At 58.9% G+C, this 23,518-nt stretch overlaps 1 protein-coding gene across 9 annotated transcripts in view; it reads left to right on the plus strand.

Annotated features, from left to right (window-relative positions):
* PIK3R5 (phosphoinositide-3-kinase regulatory subunit 5) overlaps positions 1 to 22,676 on the plus strand; it is a 50,156-nt gene extending 27,480 nt beyond the window's left edge. For 8 of the 9 annotated variants that reach the window (XM_048323904.1, XM_048323905.1, XM_048323910.1 and 5 more), the window contains 17 exons: positions 4,681 to 4,781; positions 6,106 to 6,174; positions 6,839 to 6,977; positions 9,659 to 9,728; positions 10,340 to 10,514; positions 11,017 to 11,170; positions 11,624 to 11,707; positions 12,284 to 13,052; positions 13,126 to 13,276; positions 13,388 to 13,513; positions 13,729 to 13,854; positions 14,638 to 14,731; positions 16,011 to 16,087; positions 16,495 to 16,588; positions 17,907 to 17,989; positions 18,185 to 18,297; positions 20,854 to 22,676. In XM_048323904.1, the coding sequence (XP_048179861.1) occupies positions 4,681 to 4,781; positions 6,106 to 6,174; positions 6,839 to 6,977; positions 9,659 to 9,728; positions 10,340 to 10,514; positions 11,017 to 11,170; positions 11,624 to 11,707; positions 12,284 to 13,052; positions 13,126 to 13,276; positions 13,388 to 13,513; positions 13,729 to 13,854; positions 14,638 to 14,731; positions 16,011 to 16,087; positions 16,495 to 16,588; positions 17,907 to 17,989; positions 18,185 to 18,297; positions 20,854 to 20,992 (2,564 nt within the window). In that variant the 3' untranslated portion in view covers positions 20,993 to 22,676. The remainder of the gene's footprint in view (positions 1 to 4,680; positions 4,782 to 6,105; positions 6,175 to 6,838; positions 6,978 to 9,658; positions 9,729 to 10,339; positions 10,515 to 11,016; positions 11,171 to 11,623; positions 11,708 to 12,283; positions 13,053 to 13,125; positions 13,277 to 13,387; positions 13,514 to 13,728; positions 13,855 to 14,637; positions 14,732 to 16,010; positions 16,088 to 16,494; positions 16,589 to 17,906; positions 17,990 to 18,184; positions 18,298 to 20,853) is intronic. The other variant, XM_048323913.1, reaches the window with a different exon arrangement.
* The last annotated feature ends 842 nt before the right edge of the window (positions 22,677 to 23,518 follow it).

Below are 23,518 nucleotides of genomic sequence, written 5' to 3' on the forward strand. Positions count from 1 at the left end.
TGGGGCAAATTCCTTGGATTTAGGAACTAGAAAGGGAAGTTCTGTACAAGGTGCATCTCTAATGGTGATCTTGGCCCCTGCAGAGCCATGGACTGCTCTCCTCTCTGCTCCTCACAGCTCCCGGGGATCCCGCTGCCCACAGCCAGGCTCTCAGAGGTGAGAGAATCCTGGAATGTTTTGGGTTGGAGGGGACCTCAAAGCCCATCCATTCCCACCCCTGCCGTGGCAGGGACACCTCCCACTGTCCCAGGCTGCTCCAAGCCCCAATGTCCAGCCTGGCCTTGGACACTGCCAGGGATCCAGGGGCAGCCACAGCTGCTCTGGGCACCCTGTGCCAGGGCCTGCCCACCCTCACAGGGAGGATTTTTTTCTCAATATCTCATCTAAATCTACCTTCCTTCAGCTTCCCCCTTGTCCTGTCACTCCATTCCCTGTCCCAAGTCCCTCTCCAGCTCTCCCAGAGCCCCTGGAGCCACTGGAAGGGGCTTGAAGATAAATCCTCCTCCCAGCTGGAGCAGGATGGGATTTTCAAGGACCGTGTGGGTCCAGCAGCTTCTTGATGGGGTCAGCAAAGCTCCCAGCAGCTCTGACCAGCTCCTGCTGGGCCACTTCTTCCCTGAGTACCTCCCAGGAGCTGGGGCTTTCCCTGGAGGATGCCACACTCTGGGGCAATATCGATTAATTTGATCAGTCTGCTGGAGTCCTCCCGTGGCTTTGTGCCATCGCGCTGTCATGTGGAAGTGGCTCACAGGAAAACTGGAGCTCCACAGAATTCCTGCATGGTCGTGGCTGCTCCTCTCTGACAAATACCCCAGGATCTTGGTGGATGGCAGCAGAGCAGAGTCAAATTAAGAATTGCATCTGTAATTACCAGCGAGTGCATCGGAGCCACTTGGAACCTCTCCAGGAGGATCTTTCTCCGCTGGAAAATGTTGATTCATTGAAAGTAAAAAGTCGTGTGGCAGCAGGGGGCTTTCCCTGCTGATTCAGCTGCAAGCCTGGCAGAAAGCCACGGCAAGTGTCCCACTGAGCAAATGCTTGTCCCTGCTGGGGGACCAGTGTGGCTTTGCAACCTCTGCCTCGGTTTTGCTTGTCTTGCCATTGGCCTTTCCCCCCGGGCCACGGCAGATCTCTCCAGCAGTTTAAATTCACCTTCCTTAGCACCTGGATGGGGTGTAAAGGTGTTTATGTGGCATTTCTGGGTGTTTGATGGATCTGTAGCCTCTGCAGCTGAAAGAACCTTTGAGGGAGAGGCAGAGAGCCCTGTGGGTTTGTGATGAATGTCCCCTGCCAACGAACACCCCTGCACTGGTGTTTGTGTCCTGTGCTGCTTTTAGGGTGAGTGAAACCCAGCTGGATTTATATTTTTCCTCTCTGATCTTTAGCCCCTCATTTCTGCAGAGAGGAATGCTCTGTTTCTCTTGGCTTTGCCTTCGGGCTGAGACTGGCAGAGCCCCGGTGCCTCCTGAGCTGTGCCCTGGGTGTCTGCACTGCCTCCTCTGCTGCTGAAATGATCCGTGGCAGAGCAGGACCGGGAGCTGCCAGTGTGGACCTTTCCCGGATATTTGTGGGGCTGTTTGCTTGCAATTTCCCCGTAATTTTCCCCAGGGGCTGTGGCGGTGCCCGGGTCCCTGGGGAGGAGGAGGAGGAGGTGGAAGGGGAGAGGAGCTGCTGCTCCCTCCTCGGGCTGCGGATGCCGCGAGCTCTGCCTCTCCCCTGGGATGCGGCGCTGGGCTGAAGGAGGCTCCTGGCAGCTTTCACACATCGGAGCGTTTCCTCCAGCACCAGCTGCGAGCTGGCCCCGAGTGCCAAGGAGAGCCACGGCCTCGGAAGCACCTCGGTTGTTGTCACCGGCCGGGACCCTGCAGCCAGAGGCAGCTCTTTGGGGCAGGGGCACTCTCCGACCCTTGGCATGGCAGTGCCCCTCTCTCAGGGTAATGGTTTGGTGGGGTTTTGATAGATTTAATGAGAATGTGAGGGTGCTGAGAGATGGACTGAGCGCTGGGCAGGCCTGGCAGCGATGCTGGTGCTGCTGCCTTGGGGCATCTCCCACTGTGAGGAGCTGGGTGTGATGCAGCCAGAGGGGGGTGGGTTCCTGCCTGGCAGGGAGCTGGATTTGGCAGGATTTGAGTGAGTTTGGAGCTGGGATAACATCTGGGATTTGAGCTGGGGTTAGGGTAGGGGTCACATGGGTGGGTTCTGTGCTGGGGCAGGAGGAAGGGGGGGGTCTCACCCTGGCCAGGTGCCCCCCTTTGGCCTCTGCCCACACCTGGCTCTTGGACATCGGGCATCTTGGACACTCACCTGGCACCTGGGCAGAGGCCTCCAGCCGGGTGTGTTGGGCTGAGAAGGGGAAGGTGCTCAGGTGCCCTGTGGTGCCACTGGGATAAACCGCGGTGTTCGGGGTTAGACCCGGCTCCAGGGAGGGTGTGGGGCTTGTCCTTCCTCCCTGATCTGATACCTGCAGTCACCACCTCCCCGTGACCCCTTCCCGGTGTTCAACCCCCTCTGACCTTCCTGAGCGGGAAGTGAGTGCCCGCGGCTCTGTGAGTGCCCGCTGCTCTGTGAGTGACCGCAGCTCTGTGAGTGCCCACTGCTCTGTGAGTGCCCACTGCTCTGTGAGTGACCGCAGCTCTGTGAGTGCCCGCGGCTCTGTGAGTGCCCGCTGCTCTGTGAGTGACCGCAGCTCTGTGAGTGCCCACTGCTCTGTGAGTGCCCACTGCTCTGTGAGTGACCGCAGCTCTGTGAGTGCCCACTGCTCTGTGAGTGACCGCAGCTCTGTGAGTGCCCGCGGCTCTGTGAGTGACCGCAGCTCTGTGAGTGCCCGCGGCTCTGTGAGTGCCCACTGCTCTGTGAGTGCCCACTGCTCTGTGAGTGACCGCAGCTCTGTGAGTGCCCGCGGCTCTGTGAGTGCCCACTGCTCTGTGAGTGCCCGCGGCTCTGTGAGTGACCGCAGCTCTGTGAGTGCCCGCGGCTCTGTGAGTGCCCACTGCTCTGTGAGTGCCCGCGGCTCTGTGAGTGCCCGCTGCTCTGTGAGTGACCGCAGCTCTGTGAGTGCCCACTGCTCTGTGAGTGCCCGCGGCTCTGTGAGTGCCCGCGGCTCTGTGAGTGCCCGCTGCTCTGTGAGTGCCCACTGCTCTGTGAGTGCCCACTGCTCTGTGAGTGCCCGCTGCTCTGTGAGTGACCGCAGCTCTGTGAGTGCCCACTGCTCTGTGAGTGCCCGCGGCTCTGTGAGTGCCCACTGCTCTGTGAGTGCCCACTGCTCTGTGAGTGCCCGCGGCTCTGTGAGTGCCCACTGCTCTGTGAGTGCCCACTGCTCTGTGAGTGACCACTGCTCTGTGAGTGACAACTGCTCTGTGAGTGCCCGCGGCTCTGTGAGTGCCCGCGGCTCTGTGAGTGACCGCAGCTCTGTGAGTGCCCGCGGCTCTGTGAGTGCCCACTGCTCTGTGAGTGCCCACTGCTCTGTGAGTGACTGCAGCTCTGTGAGTGCCCGCGGCTCTGTGAGTGCCCACTGCTCTGTGAGTGCCCACTGCTCTGTGAGTGCCCGCGGCTCTGTGAGTGACCGCAGCTCTGTGAGTGCCCGCGGCTCTGTGAGTGCCCACTGCTCTGTGAGTGCCCACTGCTCTGTGAGTGCCCGCGGCTCTGTGAGTGCCCACTGCTCTGTGAGTGACCACTGCTCTGTGAGTGACCACTGCTCTGTGAGTGCCCGCGGCTCTGTGAGTGCCCGCTGCTCTGTGAGTGACTGCAGCTCTGTGAGTGCCCACTGCTCTGTGAGTGCCCGCGGCTCTGTGAGTGCCCGCGGCTCTGTGAGTGCCCACTGCTCTGTGAGTGACCGCGGCTCTGTGAGTGCCCACTGCTCTGTGAGTGACCGCAGCTCTGTGAGTGCCCGCGGCTCTGTGAGTGCCCACTGCTCTGTGAGTGCCCACTGCTCTGTGAGTGCCCGCAGCTCTTTGAGTGCCCGCGGCTCTGTGAGTGCCCGCTGCTCTGTGAGTGCCCACTGCTCTGTGAGTGCCCACTGCTCTGTGAGTGCCCGCGGCTCTGTGAGTGCCCACTGCTCTGTGAGTGCCCACTGCTCTGTGAGTGCCCGCGGCTCTGTGAGTGACCACTGCTCTGTGAGTGCCCGCTGCTCTGTGAGTGACCACTGCTCTGTGAGTGCCCGCGGCTCTGTGAGTGCCCGCTGCTCTGTGAGTGCCCGCAGCTCTGTGAGTGCCCACTGCTCTGTGAGTGCCCACTGCTCTGTGAGTGCCCGCGGCTCTGTGAGTGCCCGCTGCTCTGTGAGTGCCCACTGCTCTGTGAGTGACCGCGGCTCTGTGAGTGCCCGCGGCTCTGTGAGTGCCCGCGGCTCTGTGAGTGCCCACTGCTCTGTGAGTGCCCGCAGCTCTTTGAGTGCCCGCGGCTCTGTGAGTGCCCGCGGCTCTGTGAGTGCCCGCGGCTCTGTGAGTGACCGCAGCTCTGTGAGTGCCCGCAGCTCTGTGAGTGCCCGCTGCTCTGTGAGTGCCCGCTGCTCTGTGAGTGCCCGCTGCTCTGTGAGTGACCGCAGCTCTGTGAGTGACCACTGCTCTGTGAGTGCCCGCGGCTCTGTGAGTGCCCGCGGCTCTGTGAGTGCCCGCTGCTCTGTGAGTGCCCGCGGCTCTGTGAGTGACCACTGCTCTGTGAGTGACCGCGGCTCTGTCCCCACAGCCGGGCTGTGCCTGAACTGCTGGAGCCTGCAGGAGCTGGTGAGCCGGGACGCCGGTAACTACCTCATCCTGGTGGAGAAGATCCTGAGCAAGACCAAAGAGGTCAGTGGGGGCTGTTGGGGGCAGCTGCAGCCCCTGAGGCATCGGCAGCTCCGGGGCTTGCTCAGGATGGGCTTTGGCAACGCTGGGTGGGGGATTTTGGGTCATAAGATATTGCTGGGCCCAGTGCTTGGGGTCAGGTGGGGCTGGGTGAGCAGCTCCAGATATTGCTGGGCCCAGTGCTTGGGGTCGGGTGGGGCTGGGTCAGCAGCTCCAGAGCTCTGGTGGGCGCAGGTCCCGTGATGAAAAGCCCGTATCCATTGTTTGGGCAGCCCTGCAGATCCCCAGGGATGGGTTTTGATCCCCCAAAGCGCTGCTCGGCCCTGTGCAGGGGCTGTGCAGATCCTCCAGCCTTCCTCAGCCCTCTCCTGGCTCCACAGCCGAGCAAATGGAAAATTTCCTGTTGTTTTTGGTGGAAACATCGCTGGGGCTCTGCCGGGTTTCCTGCGGGGCTGGGACGCTGGCGACCACGGGCAGGATCTGCACTGCACAGCAGCCTGGCAGGTGGCAGTGGGGTCACAGCGAGGGGACAAAGCAGAGCAGGGACAATCAGATGGACCTGCCACGGTCCCATCGTGTGCCGGGGGAGCTCGAGGCATCACTGGTCAAGCAGGGTCATCCTGGGCTGCAGCCAGGAGGGCCTTGGAGGAATCCCTTGCTGTGGCAGGAAATGGGGGTGTGTTTCCCAAATCCCCAGTGCTGGGATTCATGCGAGAGGGCAAATTCTGGCTTCCATTTCTTGGGAAAGAGGCTGTGGAGCTGAGAGCAGTGGAGGTTATTCATGTTTATATTCTTTTACTGGCTGGAACTGCTCTGGGTGCAGAGAGGGGTTTGGTACAGGAGGGTTTAGTAAAGTGAGGCTTTATTGCACTTTGGGCTGAGCTCAAAGGGGAGATCATCTGCAAGTGTCTCCTTGAGCCCTCAGAGAGAGCGTTCTGCTGGCTGTTCCCTGGAATAAAGGCTGGGATTCCATCCCCTGGATTCCACCGTGCTGCCCAGCTTCCCCAGCTGCCTGCAGCTCTGAGCCACTTCCATGGAATTTCAAGGATCAGGAGCATCAAAGGGTTGGGTGCTTGGCCAGAGCCGGGAGAAGACAGAGCAGGAGGTTGTGCTGCTCTGCCTGTCCCACGCTGGGGGTCAGGGGGGCTTTGGGGGCGGTTTTCCCGTGGAGGTGAGGGAATCTTTCCCGTGGAGATGAGGGAATCTCTCGGCCGTGTTGATGGGATGAGGGGGGCTGGGGGCTGGAGTCTCCTGGCACCTCCGGGGATATTTTGGGCGGTGCTCCTGGCCGGCAGCTCACCCCTGTGCCCTCGGGCTGTTCCCGCAGGTGCAGGAGAGGTGTGACTACGACCTGGTGACGCCCCTGGCCCTGCTTTTCTACTCCGCCGTGCTCTATGTAAGTGCTGAGGCTGCTGCACCGATCCCAGCCTGGGGCAGAACCAGAATCGGGGGGGCTTTGGCTGGAACATCCCAGTCTGCTTTCATCACTTCATCCCAGAAAGAAAGATTCCGTAGGAACCCATAGGGATCAGGATCATTGCACAAGTTGAGAGACAAAGAAAATGAACTTCAGGGGTTTGAAGCTATTTTTTTAAGTCTGGGCTAATCAGAAAGGGAGACGGACAATGAAGGGGAATTTTTTTCATTGCCCTTTATAGTTGGGCAAAATACATGGGCAACGTGAATGGAAAGGAGCAGAGCCTTCCCAGGAAATACTTTTATTATTATTATTATTACCAGCACAATGCGTTGTTATCCTGAGGAAATCATTGCTGCCAGATCCCGCACAAGCGCAGGCTGTGTGCAACTCATCCGGACGGCTTGTGGGGCTGAAAAAGGAATTTCTGCTTGGGCTTGGGCACGTGAGCCGAGGTTGGGAAGGAGATCCTTGGAGCTGTGCCCAGCGGGGATCCTGTGGCCCTTCCGTGGGAGGAGATGGGGTGGCACAGGGGGACCTCTGCTTTGCTCCTCCTGCTGCCACTTCCAGCCTAAGCCCTGCAGTTCTCACACAGCACTCGGGGTCTTTGCTCCTCTCTGACCTCCTGTCCCTGTCCCTGCAGGCTCCTCACCTCCCACCCGGCTCTGAGCTGCTCCTGAAAGCTGCCAGGGTCTACCACAGCTTCCTGACCTGGCCCGTGCCCTACTGTGACACCTTCCGGGAGCTGCTCACCTTCATCAGCAACGAGCTGAAGGCACCAGGTGAGCGGCCCTGCCCTGCCCCGGGGTCTGCAGGCACCCAAACCCGGCCCTGCCCTGGGGTCTGCAGGCACCCAAACCCGGCCCTGCCCCGGGGTCTGCAGGCACCCAAACCCAGCCCTGCCCTGGGGTCTGCAGGCACCCAAACCCGGCCCTGCCCCGGGGTCTGCAGGCACCCAAACCCGGCCCTGCCCCGGGGTCTGCAGGCACCCAAACCCAGCCCTGCCCCAGGGTTTGCCAACCCCAAACCCAGCCCTGCCCTGGGGTCTGCAGGCACCCAAACCCAGCCCTGCCCCAGGGTTTGCCAACCCCAAACCCAGCCCTGCCCTGGGGTCTGCAGGCACCCAAACCCAGCCCTGCCCCAGGGTTTGCCAACCCCAAACCCAGCCCTGCCCCGGGGTCTGCAGGCACCCAAACCCAGCCCTGCCCCAGGGTTTGCCAACCCCAAACCCAGCCCTGCCCCAGGGTTTGTCCCCCTGCTGCTCCAGTCTTGTTCTCCCCTTGCTTCCTGAATCCTGGGAGTACAGTGTCCATCCCAAACCTCAGCTTTTCCAGGGGGTCAGGAGCCTGCCCTCCATCCTCCCTCAGGATGGTGTTCCCGGGTGCTCCAGCACAGGGTGAGACCGGATTCCTCTGCAGGAGCAGGGCAGGATGGCGTTTGGTGGGTGCCCTGAGTGCACGGAGCATCCCGGGCCCTCCCAGCCTGATCAGAGGCAATTAGCCAGCCGGGTCAAGATTTCCTGGCTGGCTTTCAGCCTGGAGGGTCTTTTCCCCAGCAGAGCACGTGCTGGCTGCTCCCCCAGCCTGGCCTTTGTCTGAGGTGCTCAGTGGTGCAGTGGGGGGACAACAGTGGGGCCATTCATGGGCATCAGGGTGGCTGGAGCCTCTGAGCCTGCTCTTCCATGGAGATTTCCATGGGGCTGAGGGACTCCCTGGGTTGTTCTTTCCAGCCCAGATGCTCCTTGTGACCCAGCTCTGGGCACATCCAGGGGCAGCACCAGTGCTCCTCTTAATTAAGGACTCCTTGCAGATGTCCTGTGGTTCCCAATGGAGCAGCTCTTCCAATTATTTCTCAAAGCCCTTTTTCGTAATCTCCCTGCCTTTTGGGGGCTTTTGAAGAGCTGTTATCACACAGAGCACATTGCAGCCCGTGTTTAATCCTGGGCAGGGCTTGGGAGGCCTGGGAGGGGGATGTGGCTGAGGCTGGGGGTGTTCCCCACCTCCTCAAGCTGGGAAGCTGCTTTGGGGAGCCCTGGAGGATGTGAAATGCAGGGTCTCTGTCAGGGCAGCGATCCCTGGGAGATGAGAGCTTGGAGATGGGATGGAAGGTGCTTTCAAAGGAACAAAAAGATGGGAACACTCCCACCTGTGCAGTGGGAGCTCTGGGCTGGCTGCTTCACCCCCAGCACAAATGGCCACGGCCACCACACAGCGTCTGGCTGGGCTCCTGCTGTGTCCAGCTCAGAGCTGCAGGGCCACGGAGACTTGGGGACACTTGTGGGGCTCCCCAGCTCCCTCCTGGTCATTTGTTGTTGTGCCCCTGCTCAGGGCTGTGCTTCACACGCTCTGGAGAGCTCCAGTGCTGGCTGGGGGTTGCTGCACCCCGTTCTTGTGCCATGCCCCGTGCCCCAGGCTGTGTGAGGGGGGGGCTTTGGTCCCAAAGCTTTTCCCCTCCCACAGCAGAGTGGATTTCCTCCTCCTGCCAAAGGCACCGTGTGGGAGGCATTGGCTGCGGGGTTTGGGAATCCCTCTCCAGAACCAGTGAGGCTGTGTCCCTGCTGCTCAGCTGCCAGGACCTTCCAGGCTGTTCTAGGCTTGCTGCACAGCCCCCTGCCCTGCTGGGGGCTGAGGCCAAAGCTTTTTATTGGGATGAGGGTAAAGGTTGAGGGAGAATGAGCCGCTGTCAATATTTGCCTGGAGTGCCAAGGCTTTGATCTGCACGCAGGGGCTGTGCCTCTGCAGGAGGGGTCACTGCTGCCCTGACTCTGTGGGTCGGGGTGGGCCCCCATGGGTGCTGGGCCCCCTGAGGGTGCCGAGCTGGGTGGGATGTGGCTGCCTGCATGGATAAGGGGGCTGGATCCTGCTGATGCTGTAAGGTTTTCCCAAGTTGTGGCCCTGCCCTGCTGGTTGGGGTGACAGGGCTCTGCTGTTGCCACCCAGCCCAGATCCATCTGATGTCAGCTGGTGTCCTGGGGACAGTCCCAGCGAGGCATCCAGGGCATGGCTGCCCACAGCAGCCTCCCTCCTGCTGGATCAGCCTGGGCCCCAGCCCTGCGGGAGGGGAGGTGGCAGTGCCCTGCCGGCCCTGTGTGACATCCAGGCTGTGTGGGGCTAAAGCAAGTGGGAGAAGCTGGTAAATGTCATCCATGGAATTCCCGTCCCACTCAAGCAGTGGAGCAGGAGGAACTGGGGCTGGAGCAGCTTTCCTGTCCCATCCTGTGCGTGATTTCCCATCACTCTGGGATTTTACCCTTTCCCTCCCGAGCTCCCCCGCTCCTGGACTGGCCCCCTCACTGGGTGGCTGTGCCTTGTCCCCACTCTTGGAGGACTCTTGGTGCTGCCATTCCCACTGCAGGCAAGGGCTCTGCCAGCTCAGGACTGCCCTGGGGGCAGAGCCAGCTCAGTGCTGCTGAGCCGAGCAGCCCTCGGGGACTCTGAGCCTCACTCCTCTGCTCTCTCCCCAGGGATCACTTTCCAGAGGCTGGTGAGGACGGAGCAGGGGCTGCCTGTGAAGAACTACCAGAGCTCCACAGTGTAAGTGTGGCCACGGGCATTGCTGGGGGCTCCCTGTGGCATCCCCACGGGCTGGCACTGCTGCAGCATGTCCCAGGGGCTGGGGAGGAGGGCTGGAAAGCCGGGCTGAGCTGTGGGAAGGGTGAGGAGAGCGGCTGGGGCATTTCCAGAGGCTTGGGATGGGGTCTGTGGGCTCCCTGTGCCGGTGACCCTGCAGGGCTGAGATGTGGGGAAGGCAAAGTCTCCTCCCCAGGGAGCTGCTGATCTCAGCACATGTTGGAGAACAGCTGGGAGATGCCGTGATCCATGAATTTGGGAGCCACCACCCCGACAGGAGCCAGGAGCGAGTCCATCCCAGCCCCAGAGCAGCGAGGAGGGAAAGTCTTGCAGCTCTGAGCAGTCAGACTTTGCACCTCACTCGAGGGCTGAACCTTTCCCCGCCATCCTCATTTGTAAATAGGGAAATGAGGCTGGGAAACAGACCTGTGCCATCCTTAAAGCTCCTCCTCTGAGCTGCACCCTCAGGAGGGAGATGTTGCGGTGTCACTCGTGTCCAGTGAGGCCAAGTGGCTGCTGGGCTGGAGCCCTGCCTGGGCTCGGTGTCCTGGCCTGACTGGTGTCCCTGTCCCCAGGACGGTGCTGCTGCTGAACCGCTCGGAGGTGCAGAGCGAGTTCCTGTCCATCGCCGAGAAGCTGAGCTCCAGCGAGCCCCCCCAGCACTCCACGCTGGTGCTGCTCCTCGAGCACCTCTACCAGGCCAACTTCGGCACCCGCTGCGACCTGGACAGGCTGCACCCCCTCCTCAAGGTGGGCTGGGGCAGTGCCCACCCTGGGGTGCCACAGGAGCAGTTCAGGGTACTTGGTTGCTGGATTTTGTACCCAAAACAGGGCTGGCTTGGCAAAGGAAAAGAGTTTTGATAATGCTTCTGGGAGGAAAAATAAACATCTTTCCCTTCTCAGGTTAAATCTGAGATCTGAGGTGTTTGGTGAAGTGTGTGCAGGGGGCTCACTCCCCTTTCACCCCGTCACTCCTTTCCCATCCTGAAGAGGAGAGAGGAAGGGCCCCCAGACTTGAAAATCAGCAAAAGTGTTTGTTTGACCAGAGAAACACTTGGGGCAGAGGCAAAAACTAATGAAGGAACCCCCTGGGGTGTTTTCAACAACATTTTGATTTTCTTTGGAAAAGTCTGGGGGGGCTTAAGGGGATGGGGGTAGTGGAGGGGAGAGAGTCACCCCGTTAGTGATGCTGCCCGTGTGCTGCCTCAGCGGAGGGACCCCCTGAATGTCTCCCCCTGGCTCTGCTCCGCAGTCCAAGCCCCTGGAGGAGCTCCTGGAGCTCTACGCCAGCGCTGCCGATGCGCAGGAGGCGGCGGCCGCCAGCAGTGACCCCGCGCTGGCCCGGGAGCGGCTCCAGGCTGTGCTGCGCGACATCGCCGGGGCCGCCTCCTTTCCTGCCATCACAGGTGAGGATCCCCCCATCCTTCCCTTCCCCAGGGTTTGCTGCCAGCTCAGCCCCGCAGCAGCAGCAGTGGAGAGCGGTTTTGCAGTCTCAGCCAAGGGCAACAGCTGCAATAAAAAAGCACCGCCCCAGGTCCTGGTCAGTAACCACACCGTGAGCTACAAAGGGTTTCAGTAAAACAGCAACAAAGCGAATTGTCCAGCCTTTGAACAACTTAGGGTGAGATGAGAGCGTTAGATCAGATGGTAGCTGTGGCATCTGGTGGCTCCTAAAGGTGTGAAGTGTCCCCTCCGCCCAACCGCACGTGTTTGGGGCTAAGGACAGCCCCATCGGAGCTCAGCATGGCCTGGGCTGCCCAAAACACGCAGGGGGTGGGTGGCACCTCCCAGGCCAGGAGAGCTGGCAGGGGTGGCACAGGGGGACTGCAAACCAACTCCTGTCCCTCCTCTCTCCCCAGGCGAGGCCCAGCCCCGCAAGCTCCACCCCATCCCCATCCCCCCCGCTCGCTGCTACACCTACAGCTGGGACCAGGACAACTTCGGTGAGTCGGGGGCCTCTGCTGAGCTCTCGGCTGGGCCCAGGAGTTTTGGAGAAGTAGAAGGTTCCCCTTGTGCTGAGCTGGTGTCTCCCTCTTCCCCATTCCTGGAAGAACCTTGTCTGCTCCTGGGTGGGCTCTGTGTTCGTTCCCTGCTGGCCCCAGCAAGCAGGAGCAGAGCTCTGGCTCAGGCTTTGCAGTGAATTCCAGCCCTAAAAGGAAGCCAGGGTGGCTCAGTTTGGGGTTTGATCAGCCATAGGCTTGGCTTTGCTCCTGCCCTCTAGTTAAACCTGGATCAGACGTGCGGGTGTGGTGAAAGCTGGGGGGGAAGGAAGCAAAAGCCCAGCTGGAGTTTGCCTTTGGAGAACCCAACCAGAACCTCGGGGAGAGAAACACACCTTGCTTTGCACTGCACCTGAGCCTTTTGTGGAAACCTAAAAACATTGGGGAGGAGGTTTCCAGCTCCTTGTTTGACACCAGGAGGGAGGAGAGCTTTGGCCACAAGGAGTGGTGGTGGGGTCTGGGGTCACCACGTTTGCAGTGGCTCTGCTGGAGACACCTTCTCCCTCTGGTTGCTTTTAGACATCCTCAACGATGTCCTCAGCAAGGAGTGCAGCACTGCTGAGCCCCTGGCCTCGGAGAATGAGGAGGAGGATGAGGATGAGGAGGAGGATGTGGAGGATGTGGAGACCGACGGCGGCTCCCCCGAGCAGGACTCGCTGCTGGCCCCGCTCTGTGCCATCTCCAGTGACTCTGTGTACTCGGTGCTGTCCGAGGAGGGCTCCAGGCCCTCGCGGGTGTCCCTCTTCACTTCATCCAAGGACTCCATCTCGGAGCTGACCGTGGTCTCCAGGAAGTCCCTGAAGTCGTTCGTGTCCAGCCTGAAGGACTGCATGGACAGCGGCTACGCCGAGGACAGCGATGAGAGCTCCCTGGACACGGCGGGCAGGACGGAGCCGAAGGCGGACAAGGCCCCCAGGTGCCGGCAGTCGCTGACCAACAGGCTCTACAAACTGTTCAAGAGCAAGAGCCAGCTGGTGCTGCGGCGGGAGCTGCGGCACTGCCCGGGGCCGTGCTCGCTGTCGCTGCCGCTGCCGCTGCGGCGCGCCGAGAGCCTGTGCGCGTCCCCGGCGCAGCCGCGCGTCCCCGCGCGCTCCCGCCGCGCGCTCTCGCTGCCGCAGCACGGCCCGGGCCAGAGCGGGCCCGCCCCGCTCGCCCCCCGGCCCCTCGGGCTGCCCCGCCGCCCCTTCCTCAGCTACGACGAGGAGGCCAAGGTGGCCACGCTCCGCGTCGTGGTGTTCGGCTCCGACCGCATCTCGGGCAAGGTGGCCCGCGCCTACAGCGACCTCAGGTGAGCCGGGGCGGGCTGGCCGCGGGTGCCTCGCCCCGCCGGGATGCTCTGCTCAGCCTCTGCACCTCCGCAGGCTCAAGGAGAGCTCCTGCCCCTCCCTGACACGGTACTTCAGGCTGCAGTTTTTCTACGTCCCCGTGAAGAGGAGCTGCGTGGCTCCATCGACCCCACAGATGCATCATCACCCCTCGCCGTCCCTGGGGGACCCCTCGCCCCGGGCACAGGTGGGTGTCCCCTCCCTGCGGTGTCACCGGGGCTTAGCTTGGCCCGGGGGTGCTGTGTGAGGTGGGGCAGGCTGAGGTGGACCCCGAGGTGACCCCAGTGTCTGGTTTCAGGACCCTTCCCTGGCTGGGATGGAGAGCAGCACCAACGACATCTCCCACTACATCGGCCTGCTGGACCCCTGGTACGAGCGCAACGTCTTGGGGCTGATGAACCTGCCCATGGACGTCCTGTGCCAGGTGCGTGTGTGCCAGGGGCAGGGCGGGGTGTGCCCCATCCCCAGGGAACCGGGGAGCTCTTTGGAGAACCTTCTGCCATGCTACATGGACACAGGATGGCGATGGGGCTCCTGGTGGTCAGCAGGAGGTTTCCATCCCCAGTGGGGTGGGGTGGGCAGTTGTGGCTGGAGGTGCCACCTGCCCCGTCACGTTTCTGACCCGTTCTGCCACCACAGTGTGCCAAGCCCGAGGCTGAGCCCCAGGAGGACTCCCAGGAGCAGCTGCCCATCCTGGCAGACATGATCCTGTACTACTGCCGCTTCGCCACGCGCCCCGTGCTGCTGCAGCTCTACCAGACCGAGGTGGGCACAGGGCTCAGCCCCAGCCTGGCGAGGGACAAGGGGGATGACTCTGCCTGTGCCACCTGTTAGGAGCTGCCTGTGAAGCCCGGGGGGTGTGGCACAGCCACCACGTGCTGCTGAGGCAGAGCTCGGTCCCCTCTCGTCCCCTGGCTGTCCGTGGTGCCCTGGCTGATGCTCCTGGCTCAGGGACTGAGGGCATCCAGGTGCTGCCCAGACCGTGAAGTGCCACGAGCCGTTTTCCAGCCCAGTAGCCTTCCCCGTGGCACAAGGCAGTGCCTGTCAGTGCTGCCAGGTTGTTCATGTTGCTGGGATCGCTCCAGAGCTCTGCTTCCCAAACTGAGCCCCTCCATGGGGCGAGATTTCCACACCCCGCTGTGAGCCTGGAGCAGATGTGGTGGGGAAGGTTGAGTTTGGGGCTGCAACCCCTCCTTTGGGGCTGTGGCTCAGGACAGCTGCAGCAGGACTTGGTGAGCAGAGCTGCTGCTCTTCCAGGGATTTGTGCTCCCAAAGCAATTCCCAGACCCTGCTGTTGGCTTACTGTGGGGTTTTTTCCGGTGGGCTGTGGAGTTGTAAGTGAACATGAGGGGTTTGGGTTGTTTTGGGGGCCTGTTCAAACAATCTGGCAGGTGCCACCCCAAGCAGCTGCTGAAAGGTGCTTTGAAAACATGGAAGGATTTTCCCAAACTGACCCATGTCCTGTGGGAGGGAGTGAGAGGGATGAAGGCTGCCTGGCATGGCTGGGCCCCTCACCCCCAAATGTCCCCCCTCTTGTCCCCCTGGCAGCTCACCTTCATTGGGGGAGAGAAGAGGACCGAGGTCTTCATCCACTCCCTGGAGCTGGGGCACTCAGCAGCCACCAGGGCCATCAAGGCCTCAGGTCTGTAGCTGCTTCTGCACCCCCTGACCTGCTCAGGGTCTGAAACCGCAGCTGGGAGGGGAGGGGAGGGCAGGGCAGGGCAGGGCAGGGAAGGGAAGGGAAGGGAAGGGAAGGGAAGGGAAGGGAAGGGAAGGGAAGGGAAGGGAAGGAGGGGCTGGCAGAGCCTGGACTGCAGGAGGGGTCTGGGCCAGGCTGAGCGAGGATCCAGGCAGCTCCTCACTGGTTTGGGAGCGAAACATCCCAGTTCTGTATTCCCTTCGGAGCAAAGCCATGGCAATGCCTGATTGATTGCACTGCTCTTAACTCTAGAATGGATTTACAATGAAACACCTTCAAGCCTGTTTCCTTCCTCTCATCAGCACCTGCCAAATGCAGCTCTTTATCCTTCCTTTTTGCTGCTTTCTCTTTGTGCTTTGTCCAAAAGTGTCATTTATAAAACCCCTCATTCCATTTCTTCAGTCTGCTGGGCAAAGCCAGGTTTGTGTGTGTTCTTGGAGCCCTCTGCGTGCAGCTTATGTACTTTTACATTACAAATTTATAACATTAGTGATATTCAGAGAGCAGAAGCAGTGGCAGGAACATCTGGCTGCAGTTCCTCGTGGGTACCCGGGGCAGGATGCTCTGAAGTGCGGCTCACACAGACACCTCATGGCCAACCCCCACTACTGCACCCGAGCACGTTCTTCAGCTTTGGTGTGAGCTCGCCTTGTCCTTCTAAACAGAGCCCACAAAACACCCCCGTGTGAAGTGTCCCCACCCCACTCCCCCAAAATCAGGCTCGGGCAAAGAGCTCTTCCCTCCAGCTCATGAAGCTGCCAGTGCTGACTCCAATGTTTTCCCCTTGGCTCCTCTGGCACCATTTCACAATAAAAAATTATCTGGGGGGGAAGAAACCAGTTAGGAAGTGCCAGGCCCGGTGTTCCAGGGCTAATTTAACGTGGGCAGAAGTCTGCCTGAACAAACAGGAGCAGGGAGAGCACTGTGGCCTCGTGGTTGCTCTGTGTTTTCCTGGAGCTCTGACCCCTCTGCACCGGCTCAGCCAGAGCCACTCTCAGTTCTGCAGACTGGTTTTGTGTTGTAATTCCACTCTGGATTCTTTGCTTTCTGCAGCTTTTAAGCCACCTTTTATCTTTTTTTTTTTTTCCTTTTTTCGCCGCAGCTGTGCTCAGCAAACCCCTTCCCCCCTTTCTGCAGGTCCTGGGTGCACTGCTGTACCAGCAGCCAGGGAAGGCTGGGGATAAAAAGGCCCTGTGTGACATTTGCTCCTTGTTCCCTGCAGGTCCAGGCAGCAAAAGGCTGGGAATAGATGGAGACAGGGAAGCAATCCCACTGACACTACAGATTGCGTACAGCAAGGTGTGTGCTGGCACTGCTGGGGCGCCTCCAGTGCTGGGGACAGCTCTGGGACATTCATGGCAAGGAGGACACTGATGGGCTGGAGCGTGTCCAGGGAAGGAGAAGGGGCTGGAGCACCAGGAGCAGCCCAGGGAACAGGGACAGGAGGAGAGGGAACGGCCTCGAGCTGCACCACAGCAAGGTTAGGTTGGATATTAGAGAATATTCACCAAAAGGGTTTTCCAGCCCTGGCACCGCTGTCCAGGGCAGTGGTGGAGTCACCATTCCTGGGGGTGCTTAAAAGATGTAGATGCGGTGTTTAAGGACTTGGCAGGGTTAGATTTAGGGTTAGACTTGACCTTAAAGGTCTTTCCCAAGCTTGAATGGTTCTGTGCTTCTCTCCCCTGGGCTCTGGCTGCTCCCTGCAGACGGCTGCCAGCGGCAGGAGCCACTGGAATGACGTGGAGAAGGTCTGCACGTCCGTCAACCTCAGCAAGGCCTGCAGGAAGCACGAGGAGCTCGGTGGGTACCGGGGTCCTGGGGGTTGTGCCCGGGGAAGGGGGGAGGCACTGGTGGAGCATGGGAACAGTGTGGAATTCTGGCTGGAGCAAGTGAGGGAGGTGTGAGTGCAGGAGGCACGTGGGAGGTGCCTGATGTCCCCTGGGCTGTTCTGCAGTCCTTGGCTGTCCTTAGGACCACATCAGGGACAAAGGACGTGTCGTGTCCCACTGTCCTAAAGCTTCCAGCTGGAAAAACATCCACTAGGGATGGGTCTGGGATGGCCCAAACACCGGGATGGTCACTGGAGAGGGATGCTTTCCAGAGCAACCCTTATTTAGCAAGGAGGAGCAACAGGTGAAGCTGTTGCTAAATGAAGCAGGACCAAGGGCCAGGTGCCTGTCCTGCAGCCGAGCAGGATGGCAGCAGCCCCTTCCTGAGCTGCTGCTCCAGCTTGGTTCCCTTCCTGCAGCTCAGACACAGCTTCCAGCCACCTGCCTTGGCCTCAGGAGCCTTTTTCCTAACCAGGTTTCCAATTAATCAAGCTTTGAGCCTCTGAAAAGCTCCAAGGCTCTTGGTCCCTGTGTGTATTTGGTTCGTTCTCGTGTAAGAGCTGCTGCTTTGGCCACCAGGCACATCCGGTTCTGAGGAGACTGAGGGGGTTTGGTTCCTTTTTCCTCGTGTGCCTGGCAGGTGTTTGTCAGCAGGATGATCAGGGGAATGGTGGTGTACCCCGCAGGAGGCGTCCCTGCATGCTCCATGGAGCTCCCTCCTGTCCCTGCCCGTCCATGGAGCTGGTCCTGAGAGAAAAGCATCAGGAATTGGTTTCTCACCCCCTCTAAATGTTGAGTTGGGTGTTCCTGCTCCGGTTCAGGGTTTGCATCAGCTCCTCTCTGGGGAGAAACCTCGCCATGAATGTCCTTCCTTCCAAGAGGAATCTGATCCCCGGGCTTGGCTCCGTTGGTTCTCCCGTTTGACCACAGGATGTCACTGCAATTCCAGGCGTGAGGAGGCGTCTCCAGGTGGGCTCAGGAGAGGCCACGCTGGGACAGCCAGGCTTTCCTCACGATGATGGGCAATGGTTTTCCCCTGTTTGCAGCCCAAGGTGGTTAAATCTCCTCTCCTGCCGTGTTTGGAAAGCAGCTGGAATCCCAGAGGACGTTTCTCTGTGTCCCCAGTGCTTTCCATGCATTGAGCACGAGGGGAGGGAATTTGGACTGCACTGCATCCCCCCAGCAGTGGGATCCTGCTGGAGCCCCAGTTCTGGGATGCTCTGAGAGGCGCAGGGACCCCTTGCGTTCCCTGCAGAGCCCCAGCTCATGGCAGTTTCCTTCTGCTGCAGCCTCGAAGACAGAATGTCTCAACCTAACCATGACCGAGGTGGTCAAGAGGCAGAACTCCAAATCCAAGAAAAGTTTCAATCAGGTAACTCCAGTCCTGGATCTTTTATATTTGGGGGGACAAGGTTGGCCTGGCCCAGCTGGGAGGGGAGCAGGGCTGGACAGAGCAGCTCCTTGGGGCATCCCTTTGCTGCTGGCCCCAGTCCTGCCCCCAGCTCCCCTGCCCAGCCCCGGGAATGCGCTGAGGCAGCAGCTCCCTCACTCCAGCCTTTCCTCTCAGCAGATCAGCGTGTCCCAGATCAAAGTGGACAAGGCGCAGATCATCGGGGTCCAGTCGTCCTTCGCCGTGTGCCTGGACCAGGATGAGCAGAAGATCCTGCAGAGCGTAACCAGGTGGGAACTGCGGCCAGAGCTGCTGGAGTGGTGCATCCTGACCTGTCCCTGAGCCGTGGCTGGGAATGGGGTCCTGCCCCAGGGGGGCTCTGTGCCCCGAGCTCAGCTGGGGTGGGTGCTCCTGCTCAGATCCCAGCAGGAGTTTACCTTCAGGAAGTCCCACAGTCTGAAGGGTGATCCCCTGTCCACTCCTGTAGTGGTTTGGTCCAAAATACTCATTACTGTTTATCTGCTGTGAGATAAGAATTAGGAGAAATGCAAAACAGGCACCAAACTTGAAAGAATATAAAGACGTTTATTAACAGACCTAAAAGAAGAAAAAAATATTATACCACCTTCAGAACTCTCCTCCTCCCCCCACCTTCCTCCCTTCTCCCACTGACAATGTTCAAAGACAACCCTTAAGATGTTCAGTCTGTTTACCACTTCCATAATAACCTTGTTCAGTCCATTTAGAAAGAGAAGTCTCTTCTTGCTCATGCTATGAAAACATTATCACAACGAGACAGCCGCCCACTTCCAAATATTGTTCAGTCCATTTAGGAAGAGGAGTCTCTCTGCCTGCGTGTGAGTCCTTTCCCCCGACTTGCAGCTTTTCCCGCAACTGCTTTCGAGGGTCCACTCTTGAAGTTTTTTGGGGTACAATTTTAAGGTTGAGCCGTTCAGGAACAAAAACAGAGGCCCTTCTCCTTCCCTGGGAGCAAAGGGTCTTCATCATCTTCATCTTCAGGACTATCTCTGGGAGCATCTCTAGGAACTGAGGTTTTCTCCTTTCCCATTTGGAGCAAAAGTCCTCATCTGGTTTATCTCTCCCTGTCCAAACTTCTCATGAAATTACAGCTGCGTCAGCATCTGCCTATCTCAGCGCGGGTGCTTTTGCTTACGAGTTGAACACTCCACCCCCCGTATCTTCATGAAATTACCACAGGATACTCTGATATATCATAGCTTCACAACAGAATTTCAGCTTTAAGCATCTCCTCTCTCTCTTCCCTCAGGTTTTCAGCTCTTCACAGCAATAAAAAGGGTTAATCTCACCTCGGCCTTGCAGCTTTGCAGCTGGAATGTTGAATTTTTCTTATCGCAGTGGAGAGGGGGGAGAGCCGAGCCGCTCCGGCTGCCCACGGCAAGGCAGTGGGGGGGGTTCCACAGGTGGAACAGGTCCATGGCTTCAGGATGGCCGTGACCCGGCCCAGCCTGGCCCAAGCAGGGCCTGGCCGGGCCTGCTGGGCCCCACACGGGGCCCGCAGCCACCTGTGCCAGCGCCGGAAACGAGAGAGAGCTTGGAGGGGGAGTTTGCCTATTCTTAAATGTGGATCACAGAGGTGATCACAACTTTAAGTGGCTTAGAGAATTGTCCATATTCAAACTGGCCGCTGATAGGCTCTATCAGTTCCCAGAGGAAACTGTAAGCACCCCTTAGCAAGGACGTCCCTTCCGGGACTATGCTTGCTAACCTATGACAACTCCTCATCCCCAAAGACTCCTCTTCTAGCAGGAGCAGTCGTGAGCCAGAGGTTGTGGGAGATAAAGGAGGTGTTGGAAGAGCTCTGGGTGCATGAGCAGAGCCTTCACCTTCTAAACCCCCTTTGGGCTGTCCCCTCCTTTGGTATCCCCATTGCAGAGGGAACTCACAATCCTGATGGGAGAGTCTGGGCTAAAGCAGGAATTGTTCATTGGACTGTTCACCCATCTGTGGTGTCCCCAGGGCACCAACCTGGCTCCCCAGGTGACAGAGTTTCCATGAGTACAGGAGATCAAACTCACAGATTTAAAAAATGTACAACCATTGTAATTCCACCCTCAGATTGAGCAGAACTCTGCAAAGTGATGCTGCCTCCAACAGAAAAATATTTGGCGTCTTATATCTTTAGTAACCCCAAAGAGAAGTGGTCAACTTGTTTGTTGTGAAACTTAGGGGGTTGGTGGAGTTCATGAAATGCTAAAGGAGCTCCTTCCCTCTTCCCGAAACTTGGGGGATGCAGAAGTTCTCATTTTCCCTGGTGAATTTCTGCAAATGCCCCAGGTGGGTGATGCTGCTCGAGGTCCCAGTCTGAGCCAGCTGAAAGTCCTGAACTCAGTGCTCAGCCTCCATTCCTGTTAAAGACTGGGCTGATTCCCGCTGGGTTTGCAGCCCCATTCCCATCCCTGCTGGGTTTGCAGCCCCATTCCCATCCCTGCTGGGTTCGCAGCCCCATTCCCATCCCTGCTGCGTTCGCAGCCCCATTCCCATCCCCGCTGTGCCTGCAGCCCCATTCCCATCCCTGCTGCGTTCGCAGCCCCATTCCCATCCCCGCTGTGCCTGCAGCCCCATTCCCATCCCTGCTGCGTTCGCAGCCCCATTCCCATCCCCGCTGTGCCTGCAGCCCCATTCCCATCCCCTCTGGGTTCGCAGCCCCATTCCCATCCCCTCTGGGTTCGCAGCCCCATTCCCATCCCCGCTGTGCCTGCAGCCCCATTCCCATCCCCGCTGCGTTTGCAGCTCCATTCCCGCTGCCCCTGAGGGCTCTCAGCCCACAGCTCCCTCAGGGGTTGTTTCCTTGTGTCCCCCTACAGGTGTGAGATCTCCGTGTGCTACAAGCCCAGGGACAGCGACCCCCTGGCCCTGCGAGGGTCCCCTGGGCCTGCCCAGGACTCCGAGTTCCACTCCCTGCTGTGTTTGCCCATTGCCACCTTCAGTGGGGCCCTGCCGTAGGGGAGCCGTGTCCTTTCAGACCAGACTCCATCCCACACCAATCCAGGCTCAGGAGAAGGAAAAGGATGCCCAGCCCTGCTTGTCCAAGACCTCCTGCAGCTGGGGAGTCACTGCGGTGTCCGTGTGGTGGCTGAGCTGCTCCTGCTCCAGGCTCAGTGGGAAATGGGATCGTTGTGCTCTGGTGTCTCTCGGGGTTCCTCAGCAAGGGGGGAAGGTGGTTCCTGGATATCCCCCTGTGGATCAGCAGATGCCAGTGCCTGTGTGGGGAGGGCAGGGCAAGGACAGGGGTATTCGCTGCCAGAAAACGGCGCAGGTGGGACCAGGGGGGAAGGGTGAGCTCCTGGGGGGATATTTGGGAAAAGGAATGTCCTTGGCTCAGTGGGGTCAGGCATCTGTCAGCACATGGGAGTTGCAGGTCACCCAACCCATGTCCTGATGGTATTTCACCGTGTCCTGGTGGTATTTCACCTGTACCGGTCAAGGGTGCTCAGGACAGTTTTTTTGGGATGGGAACAGGTCTCTCAAGGCTTCCCTTCCATCCTGGAGGTTGGGTGTCCTGCAGGGAAGCAGAGCAGAGCAGGGACCCTGCAGCGTGGAGTGCAATAGGCCATCCCAGGGCAAGGACAGCTGGTGATGGATTCGTGTATTTCCTGTACATCCGGAAGAGGAATTCCTCATCCCTGCAGGATTCCAGCACCGAGCTGTCCTCCCTGTCCAGCCCCTGGGCTTGCGTCCTGCTCCCAGCACTGTGAGCCAGCCCAGGGCTGAACCCTCAGTAGCTGCTGGAAATCCATCAGGAGCCGTGCTGGACTCCCAGCAGGGAGGGAAGCACTGGGGAAAGCACTAGGGTTGCCTCCAGCCCACCTGCAGGGACACATCTGCTGGGGAAGGACCCAGCGCCAAACCCACCGAGTGACACCTGCAGGTGACAACAGGATTTGAGATCCTCCTCCTCACAAACATTCCAACCTCTTCCCTCTCCCTGCAAGGCTGTAGGTACAGAAAGGTGCAATATTTGAGGATATTTAGGGGTAGTCTGACCCCATGAGCAAAGAAATAAGACTGGAAAAGCCTCAGGCTGTTTCTGGGTTTTTTGGGGATGGTACCAGTGCTGACAGCACAAGAGCTAATTGCCTGCTGCAGGCTCAAAGCAGCTTGATCCCAAGGTTCTGTGTTCCCTGGATGTGTCCGGAGGCTGCAGGGCTCAGCCACAGTGGGGTCAGTCCAGGGAGTCCCTTGATCTTCCAGAAAACAGCAAACAGGACCTGGCGAGCTCTTAGCACTGTCCCCAGTGGGGCTGGAATTTGGCAGGTGGTTATTTTTGTTCAGGCCTTTGAAATAGCACCTTATCCTGTCAAACGTTGCTCTTTGGGATTTGATATCCTTGGCTAAATTCCTGCCAGGACATCAATCCCTCTGGGTTCAGTTGGCCCTACAGAAATCCTGGACAAGAGAATTTCCGTCCCATAGAGAAAACCAAGCACAAACTGCAGGGACTCATAATCCTGGCGAAGGTTTTGACCTCTGATGCTTTCTGGAAATAATTCCAGGGTTCTTTGGGGTCAGTTGTGTACATTTGTGTAGCCTCAGCAAATCTGTGTAAAGCCCGTGCTGATCTGTAAAATACTGTGCAGAGAACTTTTAAAGTAATTGTAAAATATTAAAAGTTGATTTATTTCCAGTACAGGAGCAGTATTGGGTCAAGGAGTTCCTGGGTGGGTGGGAGGCACGGGAGGAGGCTCCAAATCTCTGCAGAGGAGCTGACCTGGGAGCAGAAAAGGCTCAGCAAGTCACTGGCATGAGACAATTCCAGCGCCCACCACAGCACTGGGATTTTTTCCTTCAGGTGCTCCCAAGTCTCCTGTTCACAGGTGGGTGACCTGGGATTAACCTGCAGGTAGAACCTGCACGGTCTTTATCAAATAAATGGTATTTTCCACCCTCACAGGACATCCTGAGACGCTGCCCAGACCTGAACACTCCATGGTTTATTTTTATTATCTTTTATCTCCTTATTTTGATTTTTTCAATACAAAAAAAAAAAAAAAAAAAGAAAAGAAAAAAGAAAAAAAAGAAGGGTTGGAGGTGACTCAGTTTAGAGAAACGAAAAAGGCAACTTCAGTTCTGGCTGTCACCTTGGCTTTCCCTGTGCCCAGCTCCCCTCATCTTCTATATTTGCTGGAGCTGGAGTAAAAATAGATCTGGGCTGGAGGCCAGGGTAGAAAATAGAGCTGCAGCATCAAAGCAGTGTTTGGTTTGTGACCTGTTCCCTCACAAACTGTAAGGAAATCACCTAGGGCTGGGCTTGGCCGCCTGCCAGGGGAGCTTTCCCTGCAGGACGGGAGAGGAGCTCGGACAGCTCCGTTTGCTTTGGCCAAACACCTCCGGACCCGCGGCTGCCTGTGAGCTTCGTCATTACAGCAGCCACAGAATGACGGGAATTAAAGCGGGGGAAAGCAAAGCATCCCTGAATAGCAGCCAGGGCGGGACGGAGCTGTCCGAGCTCCCCTGGCCGGGGAGGGTGCG

The sequence above is a fragment of the Corvus hawaiiensis genome, chromosome 19, assembly GCF_020740725.1.
Source record: "Corvus hawaiiensis isolate bCorHaw1 chromosome 19, bCorHaw1.pri.cur, whole genome shotgun sequence".
Taxonomy (NCBI): Eukaryota; Metazoa; Chordata; class Aves; order Passeriformes; family Corvidae; genus Corvus; species Corvus hawaiiensis.